At 39.7% G+C, this 19,218-nt stretch overlaps 1 protein-coding gene across 1 annotated transcript; it reads left to right on the top strand.

Moving 5' to 3' along the window:
• The first annotated feature begins 3,124 nt into the window (after positions 1 to 3,124).
• On the top strand, positions 3,125 to 6,643 carry LOC133752651 (syntaxin-1A-like). Its single transcript, XM_062183051.1, has 2 exons — positions 3,125 to 3,961; positions 6,488 to 6,643. Exons 1-2 carry the CDS (start codon positions 3,125 to 3,127, stop codon positions 6,641 to 6,643), a joined length of 993 nt encoding a protein of 330 aa, XP_062039035.1.
• The last annotated feature ends 12,575 nt before the right edge of the window (positions 6,644 to 19,218 follow it).

Here is a 19,218-nt window from a genome sequence, read left to right as displayed (position 1 = left end):
CACCTGCTGGTTCACTTACCAAATGGCCACAATGGCCCTCTAAATCTAGGACCCTGGAACTCCATCTGAGCCTCCCTTGTGGGTGGCAGGGCCCAAACACCCAGGCCATCTTCTGCTGCTTTCCCAGGCATGATAGCTGGGAGATGCATTGGAAGTGGAGCAGCTGGGACTTGAATCAGCGCCAATTTGGGATCTTGGCCTCATAGGCGGTAGCTTAACCCACTGCACCACAATGCCTGCCCTGCCCCACCTCTTATCTTTAAGGAAAGGAGATTGCTGAATGGCAGTTGTTTTTTTTTTTTTTTTTGTATGTGAGTCTGACAGTAGCTTTCAGAATATCACTGCCCTCAGGATAACACTTCCAGTTTGCCCTCTGATGAAGTTTTATATATTGTTACATAGTAGATAAGCGTGTGGGCTCTGGGGTCAGACAGTCTCGGGTTTGAATCAATCATCTGATGCTCCCTAGCAGTAGAGAAAATGTGTAAAATTTCTAGCCTCTGGTAGGGTTGTTGGATTTACAAAACAACAACAACAGGATTCCCAGTGAAATCTGAATTGTAGATAAACAATGAATGAATTCTTAGTGTAAATATGTCCAAATATTGCACAGAACATACTTACACTAAAATAATTTGTTGTTTATTTGGAATTCCAATAATTAGGCCTCAGTTTTCTCCTCTATGGAGACAGCAGTCATTCTCAAATGGCAGATCTCTTATGAGGATTAAGTGAAGAGCTACATATGACAATCTTAGCAGATTCTCTGAAACTGGGTAAGGTCTCAATAAAGACAGCCACAATTTTAATGACTTTTCTAATTGAAAAACCTTAGCTTTTGAACTGGATCATAACTTTCCAATCTCATGCTTTCTCCCCCATAAATATGCCACGTGGAAAGTCCCTCATGTGATGTGCATTTAGAATTACCAAATGATCCCCCTCCTTGTTTCCACTTGTTTTGCAGATCCTCTGGAATTCCTAGCATTAGAAATTTTCTCTCATGTCATGCTACTATGTCCCCTGGTAGTTCTGATAAAGGCCACAGGTTACCTGGAGCAAGAATGTAGCCAATATCAGTGTGGAATCATTTGCACTATATCTTTTTTTTAAAGCTTTTATTTAATGAATATAAATTTCCAAAGTACAGCTTATGGATTACAATGGCTTTTTCCCCCCTGTAACTTCCCTCCCACATGCAACCCTCCCCTTTCCCGCTCTCTCTCCCCTTCCATTCACATCAAGATTCATTTTCAATTCTCTTTATATACAGAAAATCAGTTGAGTATATATAAAGTATATCTTAATAAATAAAGAATGGGGTGGGGAGCAAGCGTATGTTTGTGATGACCACATCTGCATTCTTTAGCTCTAGCTGTGCAGTCAGCTAGCTATATGACTTTGAGCAAGTCACTTTACATTTATAGATCTTGGTTTCCTCACTGGTGAAGTAATGAAGTTGACATTGATCATTCTTATTGATTTTTGAGTTCTGACGGTTTGTAACTTTGTGGAAAGGTAAGAGTGTAGGAAAAATTGGAGACAGAGGGAAGCAGTGTCATGCCCCCAACCTCTGGACATCTGAAGATGGAAAATTTATGCTGGATGCTAGTTGAGTAAGGCAAGTTCATGGAAAGGGAAAGGGTGCTGGGACAGGAGGTGGAGCTAGGGACATATTTTTCCACTTCCCAGCTTTTCCAAGGTCTGACCCCACCTGGCTAGAAGCCCCTGGTTGTAAGCATCTTTAACATTCACTGAGAACTTGATCTCATCCCTCTCTGGTCAGTGCCTTTGTGGCTGTTTCATGCAAATAATTCAAATAGCAATTAAATTATAGCACTAATTTTATGCCAAGCATTATTCAACACATTTTTCGTGTGTGCACTTTCATTCTTACTACATCCCTATGGAAAGTATGGGGAGTCTTCAAAAAAAGTCCACAAAAAATGCATAGTATGAAAAAGCTATACTTGGATTTCAATTTTTTTTTGTACCACAATAAGCTTGCATTTTAAATCCATCTTTCCATGGACTTTTTGATGTATCCTTGTACACTTATTATCCTTATTTTGCTACCCAGCAATGGAGTCACAAAGAGATTATTCATACGGTCCAAGATCATATAGCTAGTAAGTGGTTGAGCTGGGACTTGAAACCATACAGTCTTTTTAAAAATATTTATTTATTTACTTGAAAGTCAGAATTACAGAGAGAGAGAGAGAGAGAGAGAGAGAGAGGTGTCTTCCATCCTCTGGTTCACTCCCCAGTTGTCTGCAATGCCCAGAATGCGCCAATTTGAAGCCAGGAGCCAGGAGCTTCTTGCAGGTTTCCCATGTGGGTGCAGGGGCCCAAGGGCTTGGGCCATCTTCCACTGCTTTCCCAGGCCATAGCAGAGAGCTGGTTCGGAAGTGGAGCAGCCAGGTCTCAAACTGGCACCCATATGGGATGCCGGCACTACAAGCAGGGGCTTTACCCGCTACGCCACAGTGCCGACCCCACCAGGCAGTCTTTAAATTAAAATATGAAGCTAAAACAAAAACAAAAGCAGAAGCATATGGCTGATCTCAGAGGCATCTGCCATTTTGATTAAATGATAATGTTTTCTTTTAACTGCAGCTCACAATGAGTCCCAAAGCTAGCTAAATGGTAGTTCTATGCTACTCCTGAATTGATTTAGTTCCCAATTTAAGTAAGAAAAATCACAGTTCTCGGTGAAGAGTTTTCAATATCATTGTCTTTACTGTGTCATCACTTTCTTTGAACCCATGCATGATGCCTCCAGGGGCTTATCCAGACTTTGGACTTTCTCTTTGTTGCCACTTGGCCCTGCACTCTGGAGCACAAATGTAGTATTGCCCTAGGTCTTACAAATCAGGCCAGTGCCTGGCCCTATTCCTGGCATACGGTCTAGCCCATCCTGTGTGCCTTACCACCCGATACTGAGTCAACAATGCAGCGGCCTATTGGCTCTGTCAATATTTACTTGCCTGGGAAGGAGAGATTTTTTAATAGCTTCCACTGACGCAAAACTGAGCTGCTCCTGACTCTCCACAGCACTGAACAAAGCTGATGTGCGTGCTTCCAGTCCTTCCATTACAGATGTGGCCAGAAGCTGCACGTAAAGATGAGGGACAGACTGGAGGAACTGAAGAACCAAGTACACCCGGGCAGAGACCCTTTGGAGTTGGATGACACCTTGGTATTTGACAACCCTGCTTTCGAGAAGAGTGAGGCCAACTCTATAGAGAAGTTTTTCCAGGAAGTGGCTGAGTTGTCCCTGGCACTGACAGAGCTGGAAGGGCTATCTGTGTCAATAGACAAGAAGCAGCAAGGTGTGCTGTGCTGTACTACAGAGGAGAGTGTGTTCAGGGAGAAGAATGACTTGAGCACCATGAAAGCCTCTTTTACCAGCCAAGCCCGGCTCATCCAGCCCCAGCTAAACACCATCCAGCAGGAGCTGACCACAGACTGTAAGTACTGGCGGGCTGAGCACCGCATCCGCCAAAGCCAGCTCGCTGTCCTCCTTGGCCGCTACCGTGGCATCATCAGTCACCACTATGCCTGCGAGACTCAGTACGTGGTCCGGCTAAAGGAGAAGATGCTGAGGCAGGCTGAACTAGCAGGCCTGAAGTTGCGAGAGGAGGACCTGGAGAAACTGGTAGCTAGCCCAGTGGCTCCTCAAATTGTGGGTCATGATCTAGATATTTTCAAGTCCAAGCAGGGCCTGGCTCTGGTCCAGGTGCGTCACCAGCAGCTTCTGGACTTGGAGTGTCAGATCAGTGAGTTGCATATCATCTTCCTTCAATTGGAGATGCTCATCTCAGAACAGCAGGAGTTGGTGGACAGCATTGAATATAACATTTTGCGTACTCAGGACTACATTGAACAGTCAAATGAGACAGTGAAGAAAGCCCTCAAATATAAGCGCCAGTCACGCTTTTTAACACTGATATCAACTGTGGTAGGACTTTGTGCTTGTTGTACATGCTTATCTTGTGTGACCAGAGGACTACATTGAACACAAAATAGGTCTGCTGGTGGTGTGAGCAGCAGCTGAAGAGCTAAGATACCACTTGCGCTGTGTTAGTGCATAACCTTGAGGTCAGCTTTGCAAATGAGTGCCAACACTGGCCTGTTCCCTGCAAGGTAGCCAGGCAGCAAATCTGTTCTTCTGTTGTGGGTTTGCTCAGTATTGTGGCAAAAATATTTGCAAGACTGGCTGCCTTCTGGAGCGCTGAGGCCCAGGAGTTAGTTTTTTCTTCTATTTTTTTCTTTTCTTTTTCTTCTTTTCACAGCTGCTCGCTCTGGGTATCGGAATAATCCTTTTCCTTCTGCTTTCCACTATTAGAACCATATTAGTGATTAGTGAAAAGCTGTACACCCCTTTTTCTAGCAAAATGACAAGTGGAGGACCGGGGCATGTCACACCAGGACTTTTATATCATAAGGCAGACATATAGAATGTTGAGTTGCGATGTAAAAAAAATGACAGTTGGAAGGCCAGGCTAGAGGCTGAAGACTGCTAAACAGGTATCAAGAATGTTGGGTTAGAGACTAGAGCAAAGAAGGGTTGGAAACTGAGGAAAAAGTCCGGAAAATTAAAGGACAAAATTTAGTCAAGTGTTCTGCATAAAAATAAGGATACCATCAGTAGGAATGAAGCGTGCCTTGGGGCCACTTGCTGTCCTCCTGCCTCCCTCTGCTCAGCTATCTTCATTTCATTCTTATCCAGGTGAGAAAAATTTCCAGTGAGCCCATCCTGGAGGTTTTCAGCTGGTGCTGAGTGAAAACCACTTGTTGGAAGTACATGTGGAGGCAGAAAGTCAAGGAAGTTCTGGGACAGAGGAATTTCCCTAATGGAAATAAAAAAAAAAAATGATCAGGAAACCAGGACTTACAAAGCTCTGCATGGAGTAACTCATACTCCTGTGGGTGTTTAGAAAGGTGTCTGGAAGTTCTTTGCCTGAAGGCCATGTGTAAGTTGTCGATAAACCTGAGAGCCCTATCTACTGTTTGTTGTAGAGGAAACACCTTAAAAACACTGGAAATAAGTGATTTCATTTCTTTAAGGAACCGTTTTTTACAGCTGTTTCTGAAAAGAAAGCACATGTGTGTATTTGCATTTTCCTGTTTCAGAAGCTATAGCACCTTTAACCTCAACTTCCTTATCTTTGTCTGAATGCCTGCTGTTTTTTTATGGTCCCAATCAGGATACTGGAGTCATCAATGTTTTCATTGGTTTGGTTTTTATAACTCTGGTCCTACATAGGAACTTGTCTCAAAGGATAAGCTTTTCATAAAATTAGAATATTTTTAGATTCTTTGTTCGCACACTTCAATGGGAAACAAACCCTGTATGAATGTGATATGTGACAATCACTTTAGAAGGTTGTAAATACCATTTGAAATACATCATGCACTACTTCAATTCTTGTTGAAGTTTCATTAGTGCACTTGCTAACAGATGCCTGTCATTCACATTTTTATGGAGGATGACTCATAGATTTTTTTCACTCAAACAATGATGAACTGAGCTCTCAAAAATCTTTGCAATCTTGCTACTATTTTCTTAGACAACCTCTACTATCAGAAATATAAAGTGATTGATGTTTACACTTCGGTTATTTACAATAAAACGAGTACATTTTAAACATTTCATTAAGAAAATCTGTTCTCTTGCATTATGTGTGTGCATTTAGCCACAAACAGAATGGAATTTATGGGATGTTAATTCCTTGGAATGCTGGGTGATATTTTTCTTGCAGAGTTCCCCCGGGAAGTTTTTTCCCTATTTCCTTCTAAGTTTCTGTAAATTTTCATCTTTTATAGTTATTTTAGTGAAGATTATTATTGGACATCCTGCCACTGCCCTTGATTGAATGAATGGAAAGTGAAAAAAGGGATTTTTTTCTGTTGCCATGAACTACAATTGTCTATGGAAAATTATAGTTTCTGATTATTTAAAGCTGTCTTTAGAATTTTTGTTGGGAAAAAATGTATTAGCAGCTTGTGATGTGTGTGTGTGTGTGTGTAGGGGAAATGAGCATATAGAGATGTATTGCAGGAGAAGGGTACAGTAGTAACTGTGTACATAAAACCACATGAAATACAAGAATAATTTTATTTATATGTTGTAATGTGCCAGAAAATAATTAAAATGATGCCTATTTAACATGTAATGATTTTGAAATGTTTTACAATGTTCTAATATCTATTAACTCCTTTGGTTGTCTCAATACTCCTATATCAGTAAGCCCAAGATGATTAGCTCCATTTTATGAATGAGTTAATCAAAGCCACACAGGAAATGGGAGGTGCCGTAGATACTCTCTCTCCTCGCTGTTTTACAAATTAACCCAAAGATCACAGGCTTTAGTAAATGACAGTCTTGAGTCTGACTTATTGAATGTGTCAGAGCACTTGACCTAGGCTAACCATACAGAGGGCATGTGACCCCTGACTTTTGCTTAAACTGCTCTTTTCACAGGTGACGTCTTCAAAAGGCACCCAGATTTCTACTCAAACTAGTTTTGGGCAATTATTAGCATGTGGCACCTTAACTACCTTATCAGTGAAGGAGAAGCCCAGTTCGCACTCGAAGCTTGAAAGTCGAGCTCTGCCTTGCCTTGCCCAGACTGCTTAAAATTGTGAGCTGCCCATATCTTGGTTAGTGCTAAATGAATCATGTTAAATTTCTTACAAGCTCCATGGAGGAAGTGAGGTAAAACAAGCAGCCAACACTTGTGGAGATGACTATGGAAGGTACCTGTGTGAGTGTTTAGGAGTATCTTAATGGGAATAGGATTCAACACACACACACACACACACACACACACTGACCTTATTATAGAAAGTATATATGATTTGTTTTTAAAATTTATTCATTTTAAAGGCAGATATATAAGATACATACATCTATATATATAGATATGATACATACATATATATATGGAGAGAGAGAGAGAGAGTGAGCGAGCATCTTCTGGTTCACTTCTTAAATGCCTATAGTAACCAGGGCTGGGCTAGGCTGAGGCCAGGATTTCAATCTGGATCTCCCATGTGGGTAACAGGTACACAAGTACTTGAGGCATCATCTGCTGCCTCCCAGGGTACACATTAGCAGGAAGCTGGAATCAGAAGCAGATCTTGGAGACTGACGTAACATAGCAGGTTAAGCTTCTGCTTGCAATGCTGGCATCCCATATCAGAGTGCCAATTCAAGTTTGGCTGCTCTCTTTCTGATCCAGTTTCTTGCTAATGTACCCAGAAAAGCAGTAGAAGATGGCCCAAGTGTGTGGATGCATGCCACCCATGTGGTAGACCAGGATGGAGTTCTGGGCTCCTGGCTTCAGCCTGGCCCAGTCCTGGCTGTTGTGGCCATTTAGGGAGTGAACAAGCAGATGGAAAATCTCTCTCTCTCTCTCTCTCTCTGTGTGTGTGTGTGTGTGTGTGTGTGTTTCTCTCTCCCATCTTTGCTGTGATGCTTTGTCTTTCAAATAAAAAAAAAAAAAACCTTTACAAAAAAAAAAAAAAAAAAAAAGAAGCAGAGCTGGGACTTGATCCAGGTACTCATATATAAGATGAGGGTGCCCCAGCAGCATCTGAACTGCTCCACCAAATGCCTACACCTCCATTTTATTTTTTATAAAAGTAACACATACTCATTGTAGAAAATGTGGACATTAAGAAAAGCATTTATGAAAATAAGCTTCAAATCTTCCCACTTAGTGATAGCCATTTTGGTGTGCAGTATTCTCTGATTATTTACACACTCATCTTTATAGTCTCATATACTACCTTTTTTTTTTTTACCTAATATTATATTGTAAACATTTTCCTATGTTAGTAGTTGTTTTTCACAATTAGCACTCTGCTTTTTGCTTCACATAGAAACACCTCATTTGCAACCTATTGTGGGATCTTTTTAGCCATCTGTCTAGCCTGTGAGGTTCTTGCTTTCATGACATAGGTGTGAAGGATCAATGTTATGGACATAGGCTTTGTCTGTCCTGTTCTATGTCCAGATGCCTAATTTGCTTTATTTTCCCTTGCTTTTGGAAAGAGAAAGCTCTGCTTCTTTCTTCTTTCTTGAAGATTTATTTATTCATTTATTTGAAAGGCAGAGTATATTGGAAGCTATGTGTTCATAGATACAATCCAGTAATAGATTGTTCCATAGATTTTATTTTTTTAAGTTTAAAAGAACAATGTGGTTTGTATACTAGGCTATTTTCCTGAGTTTCTTGGAAGTTCCCCAATTTATGTGGTGAATTTATAGTAGTGTATTGTTTGTTTTATGAGACAAATGCTTAATGAATATCTAGTATGTGTTCAAATCTTTATTAGGTGCTATGGGTCCAAGACAGATGTGGTTTTTCCTTCAAGGAGCTCTTCAGAAAAATACAGAATAAAAATGAATTAAAAAATTAGACTTGTGAAACAATTCAGAGTAAGAGTACTAGTATCACAAAATATTTTATTGTAGAGAGATATATTTTGTTCAGTTGAATAGAATTAAATCTATAATTCGTAAGTTATGCAAGTTTTTGAACCACTAATTTGTTCTAAGTGAGGTCCTGAGGCGTCTAGCTTAAAGAATGGTTTGGGGTGGTCAAGAAGGGCTTCATGGGAGAGGGAAGAATTTTCTTCAATCCTCTGCAGTTTTGGCTGGCTTAATTGGTTTTATACTTGCTCAATGTTCTGCAGGTTACAAAACATTAATAGACCATTAGAATTTACTAACAACCTTGAGGAGTAAATAGGCGAAGTGCTATCATTTCCATTTTACCTAACTTTGATCTTCCTTTATGTGTTTTCTCTTCATTGCTGTTCACAGCTTTTGTCTGTGAATATGTGCTTGCCTGTGTTCCTGGAATAATAGGATTATTTCAGTAAACATGTTTAGGAAAGCAAGGCCAGGAAATACTGACTTGGTGAAGGCAGGTGAGAACTCTAAGCCAGATGGAAATGCAATACTTACAGGTGGATGTCACATATATGAAGCACTTCAAAAAATTTGTGGAAAAATATAATTAAATGATAAGTTTATTTTGATGCAAGAAATTTTGGAAACTGTGATAGCTTTTTAAAAATTATTGAATGGTCAATTTTTATTGAGAGGAGAGAAACAGACATGCAGAGAGAGGTATTCTATCCATTGGTTCACTTCCGAAATGCCCACAACAGCTAAAGGTGGACCAGGACAAAACCAGGAGCCTGGAACTCAATCCAGGTCTCCCATATAGGTGGTAGAGACTCAAGTACTGGAGCCATCATCTGCTGCTTCTGAAGGTGCCCATTAGCAGGAAGCTGGAATCAAAAGTAAAGCTGAGACTGGAACCCAGGCACTATGCTATGGGATGTGGGCATCCCAAGGGGCATCTTAACTGTTGTACCAAACACCTGCCCCTTCTTTCTTTGCACCAAAATGAATTTATTTTAAAATTCCATTTCCACAATTTTTTGAAGTTCTATTGCATGATGTAAATTACATAGTGAGACAAACACATCCACGGGTCCTACACATGTTTCTCGAACTAACACTATTACCTCATTTGGCTTGAGCAACTATCAATGTACATTGCAAATTATTTTTTGGACTGGGCATTTTGTGATTTCTTTATTATCTAAGTTTACTTCATTATTAATTATTGAAACCAATGTTTCCTGTTTCCTAGTGTGATGCTAAGGAAATGGAGAAGGGTAGATGTCCACATAGGAGGTGGTGCTGGGAAAGGCAATCTAGGTGTGGGCTGCTGTTGGTGGAGAGAGACTGGTGTAGAGGGAGAAACAGTGAAAAAAGGAAAGGAATGAATAAAGGGAAACTACTATGCATTTCATTTAGAACAAGTGGCCATATACCACCTACTCTGGATTGACCCTTTCACCCCCAGTGGGTTGAATCCAGTGATATTATTTCCTAGTCTAAATCTCTCCCATGCACTGGACAGAACACTGAATCAAGTGAAAGAATTTCATGCAGTTCTTCCCTTTCTATGTTGCTATATGTATGTATGTATATATGTATATATATATATATATATATATACTCAATTTATTCTCTGATCTTCTCTTCTGGCACTTTCCACTCTATTTTCTTATCCTGGGGACAAAGACCAGCCATATGAAGCCCCTTTTGTAGCTTGTTCTCCTATGGCTTAAATGTGCACAAAATGATCTGTACTAAAAATATAATTAAATAGTTAGCTGGTATTAATGGAAAGAAACATATGGGGGCTGTTTGAGGAGAATATCCTAAGGAAGACTTTACAAAGTCTCACAAATAAAAGAACATAAGACCTTTTGTGAAAACTTGTGGTCTTCAGATAACTCGGGTCTCTGAGAAAGATAGTTCACAATATAGGGTGGTAAAGCAGAGACTGGAGCCAGCCAATTTTTACTTAATTCTCTATTATTTCCATACTTTAATGAAGTCTGAGAGAAAGAGCTTAGCCTTCTGCTTTTATATCAATTATTGGAAATTTGGTGCTTCCAAGTTCAATTAAATTGGTTTTGAACTGCATAAGGAATTTACCTATAAGAAACTGTATACTATCTTGTGAGGATATGCTGTGTCAGATAAAGCAACATCAAGGTTAGAAGAGCTGCTCGTGATCTGAATAAAGTTTATGCAGATAGGCTTAAGTACATTGTAGATGTGGAGTACTCTCATAGCCTGTAAATATGATTATTGTTGGACATTTGTAATGAATGTATATTGAAATACTTTCAGATTGAGCTCAGAGAAGGAAAGGGTGGTAAGGTTTAAACTGAAGCATCAACACTGGTCTCTATTTCCTAAAATAATCTGTCAAATTAAGATGATTGCCCTATGTTGTTCTTCACAGGGTTTCTTGCTGTTGGTCTTGGGCAGTGCCATTCAGAAAAGTAAGGAAAGGGAATAAAGAAATATTTGGTGATACTAAACAGTTCTTGAGCATATTACACCATGAAGTATTTTTTTTTACATTGGGTCATAGTTAAATTGGGCAGGGATAGAGCTCAAGTACTCATGATACACTCTAGAGTTTTATCTACAAATCCCATTGATTCTACAGTATTGATGACGATTTGACCAATATAGTCAGCTGCTAAATAACTTCTCTACAGAAGCCCGTTATTCTCCTTTTGTCCGCACACTAGTTAGGATAGGAACTGTCATTTTATTGACATACCCTGATTCTGTTGACCTCTGTCAACATCTGTGATCTTAGGACCTTAACTCTACCTGTTTGTATATTCAGTTAAGGTACCATCACCTGCCCTGTAAAGGGGGCTACTGAGCTGTGGTGTGGTGCATTTCTCTACTCACAGCACTGCCCGCATTCACACCTGAGTGTGCACTCCCGTTCTATCTTTAAAATAAATTCTGCTCCCATTCTTGCACTTTATGTATGTCTTTGCTTTGAATATTTATCTCATGTGGAGGCAAGAGCCAGGGCTAAAATAGCTGCGGACCCTTCACCCAGTGACAAAATTATGGACAAAGTGTTGCCTCTCCAAAAACCAGAGCTTGCTTTAGACCTGAGATAGACTGTGGAGCTCCCTCCAGCTATTCCATTCTCATGCTATCCCTATTTTTAGCATCTCTACTAGCACTTCCCAACAGGCAAAATTGTGAGCCACAAAAGTGAATTACATAGGCAATTTTATATTTTCTAGTGGCCACATTAAAAAAGTAAAAAATAAAGAGGTATAATTAATTTTACTAATATGTTCAAAATTTTTCATTAATATATCCAAAATATTAACATTCAACATGTAATTAATATTAAAATTACTAATGAAATATTTTATCTTCTTTTTTCCATACTGAGTCTTCAAAATCTGGCATTCATTTAATATATTTCCAGTGCTCCATATGGGTAATGATGGATATACTGGACAGAGCAACTTCACATGGTGGTTACTTCACATGACGGACTGTTTTTGATAATTTCTGCAGTTTTGTGGTTTTTTTAAAGAATGAAAATGCCTATATGTTTTTTTTCTTTATTCCCCTTATCAGCCAGCATACAGGATCCTGCTATCATGATTTTCTGAATTTCTTGCCAGAACTCAAATCTGGTATCTAGGTATGTTTAAAGCGGATATTTGTTTTCTGTGATTGTTTGATATCATATTGGGGTAGGAGGTTTGGAAGGATTTAAATTTTATTCAATTTTCAGAATTAAAACAGGTAATATCATAACTGTCCTTCCTTGCTAAATTTAAGATTTATGTGGGAGTAGAGAGGTTTGTGATTTATTCTTCTTTCCCTTTTCTTCCATAACTTGGAAATATTCTGTGTATTTGTGTGTGACAGGAGAAGGATGGGTGGCACAATTAGCAAATGGAAAGAGCACTACTGTGAAGGTCAATAGTTTTAGATATTAGCTCCAATGCTGTAACTTATGAAATGTATGAACTTAAACACATGACTTGTTTGGTTCTTGGTTTCTTCACACATGGAATAAAGAAGTTGAATGAGATGATTTCTAAGTTCCTTTCCAGCATATCCATCATTTTCCCTAGCCTTGTCCCAGGATTAGCATCACGAGGGTATTTTAATGGGATTCTTACCTACCAAGGAGGCAGGCCCACCCTTTATGTAGTTCTTAACCAGGTTCTGTGGATAGGTTAGGGGTACATGAAACACCTGAAATTGTTAAGAAAATTTTTAGTCTTGTGGATGTTTATCTTTTGCCAGGAGAGACGACCTGTAGCTTTCATCACATTGTTTAAGAAGTCCATGATCCCCAAAAGAGTGGTGCTAGACAAGGCACTAGCTCCTGGGGCCTTGTAAACTCTCAGTTAAAAGTTGGCTATGGGTCGGCTCTGTGGCATCACGGGTAAAGCTGTTGACCACAGTGCCAGCATTCCATATGGGCGCTGGTTTGTGTCCCAGCTGCTCCACTTCTGATAGAGCTCTCTGCTATGGCTTGGGGAAGCAGTAGAAATGGCCCAAGCCCTTGGGCTCCTGCACACGCGTGGGAGACCTGAAAGAAGCTCCTGGATCCTGGCTTCGGATTGCACAGCTCCATCTGTTGTGACCATTTGGGGAGTGAACCAATGGATGGAAGACCCCCCTCTCTCTCTGCTTCTCTGTAACTTTGTCTTTCAAATAAATAAAGAAACCTTAAAAAAAATTCTGGCCACACTTTGAGATGCAATGATTTTTAGCAGCCCTTGTCTTTACTGTTGAGGAACTGTGTGTTTTTTCTTCCTGCTATTTGTTAAACTCTCTACTTAGTGTAGAGTTAATCTTATGTACATAAAGTTAACTGAAATAGATCTTTGTAAAAAAACAAAAGAATGAGAATAGGAGAGGGAGGAGGAAGAATGGTGGGAGTGTGGGTGGGAAGGAGGGTGGAGTGGGAAGAATCACTGTGATCCTACATCTGTATATATGAAGTACATGAAACTAGTATACCTTAAATAAAATTTAAAAAAATAAATAAAAGTTTGGCCATTGGGGTCTCAGTGAGTGATAACGTCTGAAAAGACTTAGAAGCTTGGTTAAGGGATCTCCAAGTTACCCTCTTTCACTTCTAACACTGCCAGTAAGAATTTGTTAGATCAAGGTCAGCTTGTCCATATGTTCCTGTGCCTTGAGAAAGAGCAAATCATATAAACCAGTGTGGAGGAAACATTTCATGTTTATATATGTGGCGAATGTGTCAATTTTTTTTCTGGAACCTGTTAAAACTACCTCAGCAGGGTAAAGAGATTAGGCTCAATTCTGAATACTAAACCAAGTGGAGACTTGAGGGGGTGGTTGTTGCAAATTATTAAGAGGAGACATAAAAAATATGAGTATTTTTTGATAAAGTAACTTAGGATTCTTACTTGAAGGCAGGCCAAGGCGGGAGATAAGGAATTTATCAGGTATTGAAAATTGGGATTCTTTCTAATGTTGTACCTGAGCGAGTGCAAACAAAGGAGCACCACACACTGATAAAGTTTGATGCTCCTTTATTGCCAGTGGAGAGTGGGCTCTTGCCCTGAAGAACTCTCCACCCCAAAGTCCAAAGCAACAGGGCTTTTAAACGCAAAAATCACAAAATCAGGAGGGGGCATACATAGTTACTGGGGTCAAGTTAACCTAGAACCTATGTGAAATTAATATCAATTATAATCTTAACAATACCAGTTAGAAGCTTAACAATTTCAATTATAATCTTGACATTATTCCAGAGATTAGCTTAAATCATATGTAGGACACAGACAAATGACATTTGTATCATTAACTCAGCTTTAGCCTATCCACTTCCAAGCTTGGGCGATCATGCTAGAGGGTTTCTATGCTTTGCCAAGTGTGATGTAGTTCGACTGCTATTGTCCGAGAGTTTTAGATCATAGTTTCAGACCAGAGTCACAGGCGAATGCTTTCTCAAGATAGAGTCTCAGGTGCTCCAAAATGGAATCCTTATTATCAAGGTGTTACTTCACTAAGCTAACAGAATTTGTACTAAAACAGGACTATTCAGACTAAGCAAAGGCAGTAAAGTCTTGTCAAGTAAGGAGCTAGACTAGATATGAAAATCTAGTAAAGAAAGGCATTACCACCCCCCACCCCCCAAAAAAAGTGGATGGACAGGGTGTGACTAAAGTTTAGTCAAGTAAAGCCTTTGTGAAATGTTACAGGCAATGCTTGATAGACAATCAGCAGCCTGTTTCACATCCACTAGCCTGTTTTGTGCTCCTTGTTTTGGTATCTGTTGTCTCTTACTTTGAAGATTAAGTGAACTATCAAGTGAGCACTCATGTTTTGGTTTCTGGAAGTAAGTGGATGAGGCTTGGGGAAGACTGGATTTAGTATTGATTGCAGATTCTGCCTGTTCCTGCTGTGAGGCTCCTTTTTCTTCACATGAATATAAAGAAAAGATGATATTTGACTTGCTCTGCCTGGAATGTCAGCCTCACAGAACTGTGAGCTCAGCTGATAGTAACAAGTAGTGACAGGCTTGATCTGTCCAACACAGGAAAGTTACCTCAGCAGAGGACTTGAGGTTTAATTAGCTGTCATCATCATTCTGTCAATATTAGGACAGTATAACTCATCTCCCCGCAAAAAGCAAGGAAGTAAAGACTGAATTGTAACATGACTCATGACCAAGTTAATGTGAACACTAAGCAATAATGGCAACCTTAATCCCTAATTCAGGCCAGCCCTTCATGCAGGCAGAATAGCTCAAAGTACAGGACAAGCTGAAGGCCAAAGATCAGGGACTGCCTGAAGGAGCAATATGGGGTTAGGGGTAGATGAAGTTCAACGTTGCATCCTCCATGCTGTGGTCCAGACGGGGTGTTTGTTAATTAAATCGTTGTCTGAGAAATCTGAGAACTGACACTGAGGTTAGGTAGCAAAAGTGTTGTCATTTGGATTGGATAGAGACATGAGTGACCAAATTGTGTGTGACTAGAAAACAGCGTAGGACTGACCTGCTTCTGCCTGTGTCCAGGCTGTGGATGTGCAACAGAGTAAAGTCAGGGACTCAGGAACAGTGTGGGCCCATAGTCCACGGGAATATCTTAATGAACTGAGGTATCTCTTTCAGAATGTATCCTATGACATGGGTGTGGAGACAGGTAATACTCACAATTTTCACAACAATCAACCTTGTGGAGCAGCAATTTCAAGTCTGTTATTTCACAACTTTTTATTTTGCATTCTGCCAGCAATCTGAAATCAAGAATGATAATGTGTCTGGCTAAGCAGAAATAAGTAGCTCTTAAAAGAAACTTAACAAATGCGGCATTTTTTAGAGGATAGATTGCTTTAAAAAGAACATTAAATTTCCAAATATCCTTAGCCAGTAATGTAGTTGTCAGTGTAGAATACCATTAGATAGTCAAGAAATCTAGGGTCAGGCCAGTCATACTGTGCTCTTGTACTCTGTGACCTTGGGTAAATCACTTTCTCACTCCAAATTTAAATCTGTTTGCGTAATAAAGGGTGGATAATCATACTAACCTAATAAGCTAGTTATGGAAAGTAAAGCCAATAACAAGTACAACTTACTTCAAATAGAATAAACACTTAGCAAACAATGATTGCCCGCTCCAATTCCTTTTTCTTGTTTGCCTGCTCTCAAAAATAAGCCAGCATATTTTTTTCATAATTTTGAGGTCATTGAACATTACCACACAGGTATTATCTTAGTTTTCAATGGCCACTAGTGTTTTTATTTTATATTGTAAAGCACATTATACTTTCCACAAAATTTTTACATGTATCATAGGATCTGGGCTAGGGTGAGGCAAATGAGCACTTGGGGTAAAATTTTAAGGAAGCACTCATTGTCAGAGGCAAGATACCTCACTAGACTCATCCTGACCTGGTCCTGATAATCCCTAAACTAAGACCTTGAATTAAAAGAGGCACTTTTTCAATTTTAAGAGGTATGCTACAACATCTAGTCCCTGGTAGATAATAAATTGCTTTAAATGAATAAAGATTGAATAAAGGAATATATTCTAATTACAATCTTGTGGCCTTGGAAGGGCCTTGTGGGACTTGTGGGAAATTGGAATGAGTATTCTCAATTCTTTATTGTCATGGCTTTGTAGTGAGCAAGGTGTACTTACCCACTACTTTGATTTGGGGTTCAGCCATATAACCTGCTTTGCCAATGAGGTAAAGCTGACATGATGCATACAAAATTTGTGTTGCATGGTTTTATTTGTTTTCTTCTACTATCATGAGAAGAATAAAGCTGGCTTAGTCCCTGGTTTCCAGGAGAATGAGAGTCACATGAAGCAGATCTAGACCCAGTCTATAGCTTGGAGCCAAGTCCAGCTGAGCTCAGCACAGATCAGCTAACCTGTAAATGCATTAATGACAATAAATGATTGTTTCTTTATGAGCTACTGAGTTTGGGGTGGTTTGTTGGACAGTGTTACTATGGAAAAAGCTGACTGATACAGAAGGTGAAATGATGTGACTAAAATTGTACTACTTGGGGCTGCCATTGTGGCGTAGTGGGTAAGGCAGCCACCTGCGATGCCAGCATCCCATATGGCCACTGGTTCAAGTCCCAGATGCTCCACTTATGCTCCAGCTCCCTGATAATGACTTGGGGAAAACGTCAGAAGATGACCCAAGTGTTTTGGCCCCCACCATCCACATAGAAAACCTGCATGGAGCTCCTAACTCCTGGCTTCAACTGCCCAGGTCTGGCTGTTGTGGCCATCTGGGCGGTAAACTAGCAGGTAGAGGATCTCTCTTTGTGTTTCTTACTTCCTCTTTGTGGCTATAATTTTCAAATAATTAAATAAATATTTAAATAATAAATAAAATTATATAAATTATCCATTGCAGAATTATGAGTAGAATTCAGAACTTGAAACACATGATATAGTGCTCTTCTGTGATAACATCCTAAATAAACTAATGATTTCTTTCACTTTTTTAAATAAAAGATTTATTTATTTATTTATTTTTAACTTTTATTTAATGAATATAAATTTCCAAAGTACAGCTTATGGATTACAATGGCTTCCCCCCAATAACTTCCCTCCCACCCACAACCCTCCCCTTTCCCTCTCCCTCTCCCATCCCATTCACATCAAGATTCATTTTCAATTCTCTTTATATACAGAAGATCAGTTTAGTATAGATTAAGTAAAGATTTCGACAGTTTGCACCCACATAGAAATACAAAGTGAAAAATACTGTTGGAGTACTAGTTATAGCATTAAATCACAATGTACAGCACATTAAGGACAGAGATCCTACACGAAGAGTAAGTGCACAGTGACTCCTGTTGTTGACTTAACAAATTGACACTCTTGTTTATGGCATCAGTAATCACCCTAGGCTCTTGTCATGAGTTGCCAAAGCTATGGAAGCCTTTTGAGTTCGCCGACTTTGATCTTATTCAGACAAGGTCATAGTCAAAGTGGAAGTTCTCTCCTCCCTTCAGAGAAAGGTACCTTCTTCTTTGATGACCTGTTCTTTCCACTGGGATCTCACTCAGAGATCTCTCATTTAGGTCATTTTTTTTTTTGCCAGAGTGTCTTGGCTTTCCATGCCTGAAATACTCTCATGGGCTTTTCAGCTGGATTCGAATGCCTTAAGGGCTGATTCTGAGGCCAGAGTGCTCTTTAGGACATCTGTCATCCTATGAGTCTGCTGTGTATCCTGCTTCCCATGTTAGATTGTTCAAAATATTTATTTATTTATTTAAAAATCAGAACTACACACACAGAGAGAAGGAGAGGCAGGGAGAGAGAAAGAGAGAGAGAGAGAGAGAGGTCTTCCATCTGCTGGCTCACTCACCAATTGGCTGCAGTGGTCAGAGCTGCGCCAATCCAAAGCCAAGAGCCAGGACTTTCTTCTGGGTGCAGGGGCCCAAGGACTTGGGCCATCTTCTGATGCTTTCCCAGGCCATAGCAGAGAGCTGGATTGGAAATGGAGAAACCAGGCCTATGTGGGATGCTGGCACTGCAGGCTACAACACAACACCAGCCCTGATTTCTTTCAGTTTTATGACTGCTGCGGATTGGTAGAAATTTGAGTTTTTGACCCTTCCTTACCATGGACATACTTCCTAGATCCCCTTATGTTATTTCATTCTTACTTGATAAGCTACAAGAGGCCCCAGGGGCATTGCTTTATTCTGTGGTATTCTGCTAGTCACATTCCTCTTTATTACAATTCTTTGCTCATGTCTAAATGTTGGCCATTAAATTATTTTATATATAAAGTCATTTTCTTATTTATTGGCCTTCAGATAACATTCACTTCTTTTATCTGAGTCTCAGAATCTCTGTAAATGACGTGATTTTTCTGCAGCAACTTGACTCAATTTCTAAAGTGCTATGAAATGGTACACACCAGGCAGAAGGGTAACACCAAATCTACTTTCTCAGTGAAGTAGAAGAAGACAGGGTCTATCAGGCCTGGGAACACTAGGAAGCGGTATGGCATTATGTGATATTATCCAAACCTGCAGTGTGCAATATACTTTTAGAATGCTTTAAGTCAGCATCTTTATGTTGCACATAAATAGAATGACAATATAATCTAGTGCCCAAATCAGGACACTCTTGGAAATGAAAGGAGGCAATATTACTAATTCTTCCATGACAAAACAAAGTGAAATTTGAGTCACTCTATAGATGAGTGAACTGAAACCAAGCGTGTGCATGCATGTGTGTGTGTGTGTGTGTGTGTGAGAGAGAGAGAGAGAGAGAGAGAGAGAGACAATTTTGAAACTCAGGTCCCCCGATTCG

This window comes from Lepus europaeus, chromosome X (genome assembly GCF_033115175.1).
Source record: "Lepus europaeus isolate LE1 chromosome X, mLepTim1.pri, whole genome shotgun sequence".
Lineage (NCBI taxonomy): Eukaryota > Metazoa > Chordata > Mammalia > Lagomorpha > Leporidae > Lepus > Lepus europaeus.
Note: the sequence above shows the minus strand (reverse complement) of the source record. Positions and strands in the feature narration are given on the sequence as shown.

Bases quoted from the DNA above. Each gene is read 5' to 3' on its own strand.
- LOC133752651 (XM_062183051.1), top strand. From the start codon at position 3,125: ATGAGGGACAGACTGGAGGAACTGAAGAACCAAGTACACCCGGGCAGA. The intron at 3,962-6,487 runs GTAGGACTTTGT...CTCTTTTCACAG, and splicing joins TAACACTGATATCAACTGTG to GTGACGTCTTCAAAAGGCAC.